At 41.3% G+C, this 10618-nt stretch overlaps 1 protein-coding gene across 4 annotated transcripts; it reads right to left on the bottom strand.

Annotated features, from left to right (window-relative positions):
* Positions 1-524: 524 nt before the first annotated feature.
* OSER1 (oxidative stress responsive serine rich 1) lies at positions 525-10289 on the bottom strand. Of its 4 annotated transcripts, XM_025263430.2 has the most exons (5): positions 10143-10278; positions 8172-8280; positions 6338-6454; positions 3344-3457; positions 525-1351 (listed from the first exon to the last, which is right to left on the bottom strand). In XM_025263430.2, exons 3-5 carry the CDS (start codon positions 6412-6414, stop codon positions 667-669), a joined length of 876 nt encoding a protein of 291 aa, XP_025119215.2. In that variant the 5' UTR covers positions 6415-6454; positions 8172-8280; positions 10143-10278; the 3' UTR covers positions 525-666. The 4 variants fall into 4 exon arrangements, with proteins under 4 accessions (XP_025119215.2, XP_006067915.2, XP_006067916.2 ...); XM_006067853.3 differs by lacking the exon at positions 8172-8280 and having other exon boundaries at positions 10143-10289; XM_006067854.3 differs by lacking the exon at positions 8172-8280 and having other exon boundaries at positions 6338-6456; positions 10148-10272.
* Between the last annotated feature and the right edge of the window lie 329 nt (positions 10290-10618).

Below are 10618 nucleotides of genomic sequence, written 5' to 3'. Positions count from 1 at the left end.
CCCTCTCCCGCAACGAAGCAGCCCACTCCAAGCTGCTTCTCACGTAAGAAACCTTATGTGACATGTCTCAGGGCGAAGAGCACCAGCAGGGGTTTGCTTGGTGATGGTTAATGATTCTCTCAAACAATATAGGGCAGGCCAGCCAGTTTATTTATATTGAATCTAAACCTTAGATCTCTGGCTTAACAATAACATAGGAAACCTTTAAAGACACAATAAATCTTACGTAAATCAGAGATGGTTTAAACCTGTCATGTAACTTCTAATACCGCTGGGCTGGCAATTACAGCATGACAAATGTTCAGTCCAGTTACAAAACCACATTTCATTTTCCTTGGCACCCAAATCTTAACACACATCTGAAAAATGCACTGTTTTTTCAAAGGCTTTCACCATAAGCATGCTGCTACCAGTCAAGCAATGACCGTTTGTTCACCCCCAGGGACATTTCTAAATGATCTGCTCACCTTGGTGGGTATGTAAGAACTCAGAAAGTTAAGTTTAAAGAACGAAGATTAACTGACTGAGATGCCAAGAAAAGTTTTTATTGCAAGCACAGTGAGCAGAAGGAGATGTCTTCTCACACAAAGTAGCTGCAAGGTCTGCTGTTAACTAACTCTCTGACAACCCTTCATTGGTTAAAGCATAGTAAGGAGCTTCTTGCTCTCAGGTGTACATCATTTCTGCCATGTGGGACATTTTCTTGGGGATATACAAGTAATATTCCATGTAGCCCGAGAGGTCCTCAATGGTTACGTCATCCACGTAGACACGAGCCTGCTCAGAACAGGAACGGGGAGAGCCAGACAGAGTTCTCGTGTGAAGCGACTGAGAGTAGTCCTCAAGTGTGGATCTTCGTTCTGGGGCCAAGGGAGGGACATTCTGCAGGCCTGAAAAGGAATACACCTCCATGTCATGCCACCTCTTACACTGGCACTCCTTGCCTATGCATACACATGGCTTGCCCAGGTTTAGCTTGGAAACCGATTGAAAGTCAGAGAGATCATTGGCCTGGAGACTTGCTTGGGAGACTTGGGGAGCATCAGAGGAATCTTCCTCCTTACTCTCTGATGGGAGCCTTGGAACCGAAGTTCTCAAAGGCTCAGCAACCGCCCCTGTGTGATTAGTATCGAGAGAAGATGAGCATTCTCCTGCATTGAACTCTTTAGGGGTTGAAATTCCCAGCCCACTGCTGCCATCAGGGGAGTCAGTCTGGCTTTTGTGCTTGAGCTGGCTGCTGGAAGAAGCTATTGTACTGCAATGTATGAACTTTGGAGGATGAAGGACAGGAGACTTGGAACGGCGGCGACGCTGGGTTCTCACTGCTCCTCGTGAAGACTTCCTTGTAGACCTAAGAGGAAAAAACACACAAGAGGATGTTGGGATACAGAGTTCTTCTAAAGAGATCTTTTAAGATGGTTGGGAAAAATTGCCACCTCTCTGGTGAATGAGTGGAAATAAGTTCTCCCCAAAGACGTGTGCCCACCTCCATTGTCAAGCTGCCTGAGCCTGTGCATCTCGAAAACTCCAACACCCTCTTACTATAGGAGAGGTGAAGGGTAGTTTTAAGTCACGTTTCTCAGACCAAACATTTGGTGCAGAAGACCTGTCTGCCCTGTCCCAACCCTTGGCTTAGGAACCTCTGACCAGTGGTTTGGGGAAGCACCCTGCACAGACAACTTAGAAAAACCTCAATGCTGGGCTCCATCCTCTGAACAAGGCAGTTTCAGTACCACCAAGGCCGGGGGTGGGGGGAGGGGGGGCTAATGCTATAAATAATCACTCATTCAACAGAATGACAGATTTAGAATTCATTTCTATCACTGGAAACAGCTGAAAAACAGACTTAGACACTCTCAAGTTTTTAGATATTGGGAATTATCAGGCACATTATGTAATTTTTATAAAAAATATTTAATAAGAATTGTGCAAAGAGAAAAAGGTTCAAAATTGCCAAGCAAACTTGAAAGAGATAATGGCCGAGCAATTTTCTGAATTGATGCAAGAGAATACAAACACAAGAAGCACAGGCAGGACAACTAATTGGAGAAAACCAAAAACAACAGGAACATCTTAAAACCAGCTACAGACTAGATGGATTATTGCCAAAAAAAGAAAAATTAAGTCTGAAAGTAGGCTTTTCAACAACAACATGGAAGCCAGAAGACAATACCTTCAAGTGCTAAGAGAAAACAACTGCCACCTAGGACCACGATTTCAGGGTCACTAAAGCAGGGATAACTTTCAAGAAAAAGGATGAAATAAAGACATTTTCAGAGAAACATTCTATATGGACAACTAACACAGAGCAACACCCCCCCACCCCACCTTTTTAACTAAATAACAGACTTCTTTAGGAAGAAAGTGATCCTATATGGAAGGTCTGATGCCACAATGGTGAGAGTAAAGGAAGTGTCCATGAGACGAATCTAAACAAACACTCTCTAATCTAAATAAAATGAAGTAGGGTAAATAAAACTGAACCGGTGAGACAAAAAATAATTGACAGAACTCAAGTACCAGGCCATCCATGTGGGAGGGGACTGGAGCAAAACAGTTCTGAGGAGGACAGCTAAGAGAAACACAGTATGTAATTTCCAAACCAATGAAAGGAAAACTGGTATGGAGAAAAACAAACACATTTCAAACAATTTTTTAAATGGGGAGGAGAGGGAAGGTGGGAACAAAAGAAATAAAAAAGAAAAAGCAGGACAAACAGCATAAAACAGCAGAACAAATCCAAATATATCAATAATCAAAATAAATGCTAAGTTTAACTCCAGACAAAACAGACTTTAAGACAAAAGCCATTATGGGGGATTAAGAAGGTCACTAAATACAGTAAAAGTCTCAATTCATTCAGTTTAGAAGAAAACATTCTAAACTGGCATGAACCTAGGCTATAAACAAAATAGCTTCAAAACGATAAAGCAAAAATACAGAACTTACAGGGAAAATAAACGAATGTACTCCACTGGGGGAGACCTCAACAAGCCCCTCAATTATTAACAGGCGAAGCTAACAACACCAACAGAATTATTTGAAAAAAGATCCTACAAATAAGACATTTAAAAGCTTACTTTAACGGACATTTATAAAACCTAAGAATGATTAGAGGAGAGCCATTCTTCTCAAACACACATAGAACATTTATAAAAACTGACTACGAACCAGGCCAGACAGCAAGTCTCAGCAAATTCACAATGAGAAGAAAGGCTCTTCTTTAATTGGTGCATCTTGGGTTCTGTATCGTAAGACGTTCTCTTTTGAATTCTCAGCAAAGAAAATCCAGTACCACGTTAAGGTGCTGGGATAAAAACCATGTGCAGTGAGAAGCTCTTACCCATGCCAACTGTCTTTAGATGCACATGCGGACTTAGGCTTGGCATCCTCTACTGCTGCTCTGACCGACGCTCTGACACTTGCGCCTTCTCCAACAGACAGAGACGCTATGGACCTGAAGACAAGAACAGAGTTTACTGCTTCGAAAACCGTGCAAGAAGAACACTCTGCTCTCACCAACCCAAATGCAACTTGTGTTAATACCTTTATTACCTTTTCAGTTTGCTTTTCTCAAGAATTGCTCAGCTTTTACTGTAAACTGTCCTTCAAAACCAAATTTGGAGGATCCCTAAGAGCTCATAGTTGCAAAACTGTAAGCCAAAGAATGATTCTTAAGTATAACCAGCAGTGGGATATAAATAGACTGTTTATCTGGGGCAGATCAGGCCTTATGTCCAGGGAGAATGCTAATGACACTGACCACTTATTTTATGTGGGCAAACCAGGGCTGTGGAAACTCAGTTCAGGAGGATAAACTTCAGGAGACTCAATCTAACTCTGGGAGACTCAATCTAAATGAATCCTTTTTCAAATAGTATACAACTTATACAAAAATATTCTGATTTTTACAACCAATAAACCTGAAATATTATTCAGTTAAATCTCTACAGTTTAAAACTACACAAGTAACGTGGGTTCTCAGTAAAGAAGATGAAAAAATTTAAAAGAGAAAAGAATCAACTCTAATTTCATAATCCAGAGATCAACATTAACATTTAACATCAAATTCTTCTGGACCTTTTCAATACACACACACACACACACACACACACACACACAGGGCTCCTACTACACATGCTGCAGCACTGTAGTATCCTATAGAAAGAGACAGTCTACTAAGTAACAAGATGCTCACTCACTGAAACATAATTTAAAAGCTGGCAATAACTAAATGTCAAATAACAGAAAATACCATACTATATAAAATTAGTGGTGTCTGGTACACAATGGGATATTAGGAATTTATTAAAAATTAAGTGTACAAAGAACTTTTAATGACATGGGAGAATGCTTATAATATTAAAGGAAAACAGCATGGATGAATACCTGTACATATATTATGATTTCAACTGTGTAAAAACAGTGATATTACAGATGATTTAGATACTAACAGTGGTAATGGTAAGTCGTGATTTTTACTTTATCCATTTTATGACTTATAAATAAGCATGTATTATGCTAAATATATATATAGAGAGAGAGTGAGTCTGAAAAAAAGAACTATATTGTTTTGCAATTAAATATATAGTCTATCCTGATAAGACAAATACCATTAGGAACCAAAACCCGTTCAACAGGATCATGCTGAATTCCTTGGCAAAGCTTGGTTAGCTTATGAGTCAGTACCTCACATGTTCCATTTGTAAATCAGCAACAATTCGAAACAACCAACTAGAACTGCATGACACACTATACAAGTCTTATTCTGCTTAGTCACAGTAATGACTCACCCCTTGTACTCTTACTTGGTTTTCTGAAATGTTCTCCACTGCTCCTTCTCTTTATAATTTTACACACAGTAGATTGCAGGCTACAAACACATAGTATCGGACCATCAACTGTACAGAGTATTTTAAAAGATTTTATGTTCCAAGTAATTTTTAGGGGCACAGAAATAGCTTAATTTTATGTTCCAATGAAAATATCAGGAAAGAAGTCTGTGTATCAAGAGTTAAGTAAATTCATATACTAAGGGATTTACATTTACCTGTGCATTTGTAAGTATTTTCCTGATTAAAAAATTGCATAGATTTGCATAGTCTATACCAGAAATCACAGAGAATTACACTATGACTCGAGTCTGGAACTATGTGTTTCCCTGCTTTGTTTCTGCTTCCCAAAATAGCAAGTACTAATCAATTCTAATGGCAAGATGATCATATTGGCAAAATCACTAGAAGATACTTACTTGCTGTATCATGGAAACAATGTCAGCACCTGTAACAGCTGCTGTGCAAATCTATGAGTATAAATTTTCTCATTTGGTAGGCCAAAAACAGGATTAGCAATAGGCAGGCAGCTGTAACAACTAACATGTATTTAATTTTACTATGCGCCAGGCACTGAATGTGTTTCTTCCTGTTGTCTTCATAAAAATGGTTAAAAGCAGAGGTTCTGGAGAAAAATTATCTGGGTTCAAATTCTGGCTCTACCATGTCTTACCAATATGACCTTTTATAAGACAATTCATCTGTAGCTTCTCTGTAAACTATACAGTATACTCTGTACTGTCTATCTTCTAAGTTGGTAGAGAGGATTAGATGATATGTACAGAGTACTTCAGTATTGAGGGCATAGTAAAATGAGTAATAAATTTTAACAGTCATTATTGCTCCTTGCTGAGTTGGGTTTCCGTTCATGAAATGAAATATTGTTATAGCCATTAAAATTTAAGATATCTTCTGGCCTGGGGCAAAGAAGGGGGATGAAAAGAGTCCTGCATAGAACATTTTGCAAAGGGTGAAAATATTAACATTCAGACAGCAGCTGGTCTGCAGGTGCTCTAATTAGTTTGACCAAAGGGTCCAAGACTATTGATCTCAGTGAGAGAACCCTAATGAATAAAGGTTTCCATAGTGATAGGCTCAGCGATCACAGCCCATGAAATTGACAATGTCTGCAGAGATTCCTATTGAACCAACTCACTTTCAGTGAAAAATACTGTGATTCCCTAGAGATGTAGGAGGAACTCTCTGATGGGACACTGACTGCTAATGTGTGATTAAAAAGAGGCAGGGGGCAGGGAAAGCGGTACTCTACCAAAGTTAAGGATAATTCCCAACCTTGGAATACAAATGAGCAGCTACTTCTCAAAATTTAACAGAAGAGTTTCTTTTATAACAATGTTATACATAATTTGGTAAAATATCACACTATTAGCATTTATACTTCCTACAAATAAAAAGAAACTTTAGAAGAGAAAGAGCTCCCCTGAGGAAATGTCTATTTAAATCTAGTAAACAATTCCCCAATAATATACTTCATATTTAATTACCCTGATGCATCCACTCTTAGTTTCTTGAAAGCAGTTTGTAGACTCTCCTCCTCTCCATCCTTGGCTTCCGATTTCATTGTGAAAGTTTTTACACTATTATGGATGTTCCCGTTAATACTAAAAAAAAAAAAAAGGAAGGAAAAATTAAATGAGCAAAGTGAAAACAGGTTAAAATCTGTATTCCTGATACTACCATTGCTTCTTAGTGGGATAAAGTGCAAATTTCTATTTCTAAAAGGAAGTTTCAATGATTAGGAAACTGCAGGTTTTATTTCTTAAGAGGAGACAAATGAAATGATACAGAAAACATGTGTTTATTATGATGGTATTTAAACTGTCCAAATACTTGAAGACAACATCTTGTTTCACAGTTTTGGAAATTAGATCACATTACCTAAAATCTGTGTTTCTGTATACTTTTTAACAGGAAGGGAAATCCTTCCAGTTGTAGAAGTCTAGAAACCTACAGAAAAGATGATCATTGCATTGGAAATAAAAGGGAAAAGCTTAGTCTACAAGACTCTGATCTTTAAAATGCTACTCTTAAAAAGTATATATATGTATATGCAAACCTTCACTTTCCTGTGTATTTGAAACTAATACAATATTATAAAATCAACTATATATACTTCAACAAAAATTATTGAACAACAAAAAAACCCCCTACTGAGTATTTGTCTCATCTAACGCAAAACATTTCAGGTAAGAATAACTACATGACACATGACAGCATTTCTCTAAAGCAATCCTGACGCAGATATCAGTATTTATACTCATCCTAATAATCATACAGATAGGTATCAAGTTGTTACCACTGTCAAGGCAGGATTATAAACTTGTTTCAATGATACTGACTACTCCACACACTATCTACAAGGTTGATACCTTTGCTTTCTTTAGCTTCTAATACTCTCTCACAAAAATAGATAAACTACACTTGTAACTCAAAATCTTAAAGGTAGCTGAAGAGATAGCAAGTAAAGGAAAACACTAAAATTGTTCTACAGATATGCCTTTAAATGATCTCTACCTAATCAACTAGCTTGATTAACCAAAGTTCTCCATTTCCCCCACCCTGATTTTTATATTTAAACCAAAAAGGTGGGGGGGGGGGGGGCAGACCAACCAAAACAACAAGAGATACAATAGAGAAGTTAATCAATTCATTGACTCTAATCTCTCCATTTTTTTTACTTTTAGGGTAAAAAATTTCCTGATACCAAATCCAGAATGAAGATGGTTTCTATAAACATATTACTGGAAATCAGAAAGAAAAAAGTAAAACAAAAAAATAAGAAAATGAGGAATTTTTTAAGCATTCACTTCACCTTCTCTATTTCTAACCTGCTACCCCATCCCCCCACCCCCACCCCGCCCTGGGCACTCTCCCAGTGCCTGGATCCTTGGAGCCTCTTTGATTTTATATCTGCTCATTTCTCAGGGGTGGGTTTGATGTTATTGTGAGACCTCTAATATTCTAAAGGTCAGAGTGTCATAATATGTTTGTTAATGTAACCACGCAGTACCAGAGACAGAATTAGGAAGCAAGGAATCAAGACTCTTTGTTTTATTTATGTGTAGAAGGTATTTCAGGCAGACTTCTCTGAGAACACTGAAAACAGTCTCAAAAGAATTTATCTAGTTTTCACCTCAACTTCTTAAAATATTGAAATACACTCCCCATAGATATTTTTGCTGGTTTATTTAACCAGTACGTCACTGTGAAGAAACAGTATCAATTCCGTATTTCACTGGCTACTAATTCAGTTCTAGATTTAGAGGAGGATCCTCTCCCAGATACACAATAACGTCTTCTATACATATATATTTACACCTGGGGAGAGGGATGGCCAAAGATCAGATATTCTCTTATTTTTGAAGCTCCACAGCATCTAAAACGGTGCTGTCTGTAGGCTGTAAACAAATTCCTCCTGCTGGCAGAACTAAAATAAAGTTTTTATTAGTTTTCCTCAATTACTTTATGACCAGTCAAACGCTGGCCCTCACAGAGGAACATCATATGAGCCAGTCTCCCCACTCCTCTGAACCCCACACAATCCCTCTCCGGGCCTCTCTAGAAATCAGCACACATCACATCTACATATGCATTGCTGAATTCTACAGGCAGAAATCCATTCCTTACGAAAACATTGACAGAATCCCTACGCTGTGCTTTTAGCACTAGTCTGGATGCTCAGACATGTAGGTGTGGACTCAGGACTATGAACCCCACTCCTGCCCTAACACTGTGCTAAGATGTTGTGCACTCAGATATGAAACTTTTAATTATACAATAGGGCTAATTTATATACTGTAAGTGACCTCCAGACGTTAATACAAACTCCACTAACATTCTTACTGACACACTAAAAGATCCATCATTTACAAACCAAAACAGGCCAGAATAAGACTGGCTACCGACTAAAACTCTAGGAATGAAGTTCCATCTAAACTATTTTCAGACTTCGAGCATTTTGATTACTCATCTTTTCCCTCAGTTAAATTAACCCAGAGCAAAGGTGAATCTCAGGTATGACCTTAACAGCTAAATAGTAGCGTGTCTGTAATTTTAAAAGGCTTTACCATGCTCCTCCCTCTTCCATTCACTCAAATCAAGAGCTGCACAACCAACTCCGGGGATCTTACACTTGATTTATCTTCATTAAGTTTATGGGAGGCGTTCTTGCCGATTTTTACTGCACTATCTTCTTGAAATTGAACAATCCCCGCAAAGGTCAAACTTTTAAAGTTACTTTAAGTCAAATCACACGGGGATTCGGAGTTTCCCTTAACCTTTCAAAACAAAACAACACAAAAACACAAAATTCTTCTAAGTTCCTCCATCAAAAGGGCAAATTCCTGACTTTTCTCTGACTTTAAACGAAGAGTAACTCTCACAATATTATTTATATCTTGCAATTTTAACCAAGCCCACCTAACAACCACAAGCCTAGGTCCAAATTTCCCGGACCCTGAAAAGACCTGAGAACGATCAATAAAGGATCCGCGCATAAGCGTGTCATCACAATGTTAAATAAAGCTTTTAGAAAATTTCCCAGCCCAGCAGGAAGCATGGAGTCCGGGAAAAGAAAATCCTGTCCAGCAACTCTGGAAGACGCGAACAAGACGAAGTTGCAACAATCGGCCCCGGAGACAAAACATGTTCACGTCTCTCTCTACCCACTCAACTTCTACACCCTCGGTGCACAAAGTTAATTCTTTTCACCCAGAAACTGGGTCGGTCGAGGTTAAACAAGATGGGATGGGGAAAGGTCAGGGCCTGGGAGGGTTCGGAAAGTGGGGATCTGTCTGGCACCCGAACCCGCCCGGGCTCTCCGGCTGCAAAGTTTCCCCTTGAGGATACTCCCCCAGCCAAGATGAGAGGCCTGCGTCGGGCCAAAGGGGTGAGGGATCCAGAAGGAGGCGGGAACAGAGCCGAAGAGGCAGCCAACGAGACTGGGGCTCGGGAACCAGCGGGAAAGGGCGGGAAGGGGCAAAGGGCGGCCGAGGAGAGCGAAAAGGGGAAGCTGTGGACCGGCGGGAGAGGGCGGAGGCACGGCGCGGGGGCCGTGGAGGCGGGAAGGGGCGAGAGAGAAGAGCCTCTGGCAGGGCCAGGCCGCAGTGGCCGAGGGGGCGCAGAGAGGCACAGGCCCGGCCCGGACGGCCCGGCCCAGGCGGCCAGCGTCGGCGGGCGACGCGGCTCGACGTGAGGCGGGAGGGCCAGAGGAAGCCGCCCGTGGTCAGGCCGGGCCGGGAGGCCCAGACGCGGTGACGCGACGCGTCCGCGTCACGTCAGGGTACTCACCTTCTCGCAGCAGGGGCGCTCCGGTAAGCCAGTCCGGTCAGTTTAGAACGTCTTTCCCCGATCGCGGCGCCTAACTGACCCGGATCCAAATCCGCGGGGGGAAGACCAGCGCCTCCGAAGTCGCACTGCGCCTGCGTCACCCAGGCACGCGCCCCGCCCCCTTCTCATTCTCCTCCCATCTCAGGGACACGGCGACGGGGGAGGGCAGCGGCTGCGCAGGCGCGAGGCCGTGGCCGCGCGTCTCAAAAGCCTGGCGCCAGCCCCCTCGTGAAACACGTGCGCCTGACGTCATTTCCTGTTATTCTCTTCACTGGCTCCTCCCTCCGCGAAGGGTTCGCTGGGGATGGGATTTTTGGGGCTTGCCCGCTTCTTCCGCTTGGTCAGGTGAGCGAGTGGGCGTGCTTCACCAGCCAGCCGCCTCCACTTCTGCGGGTCTCCTGGTGTTTGGTGGTGTACCTGGAATTGACAAGGCTGCG

This window comes from Bubalus bubalis, chromosome 14 (assembly GCF_019923935.1).
Source record: "Bubalus bubalis isolate 160015118507 breed Murrah chromosome 14, NDDB_SH_1, whole genome shotgun sequence".
Taxonomy (NCBI): domain Eukaryota; kingdom Metazoa; phylum Chordata; class Mammalia; order Artiodactyla; family Bovidae; genus Bubalus; species Bubalus bubalis.
The sequence above is the reverse complement of the archived record's forward strand: the minus strand, read 5'-3'. Positions and strand labels throughout refer to the sequence as shown.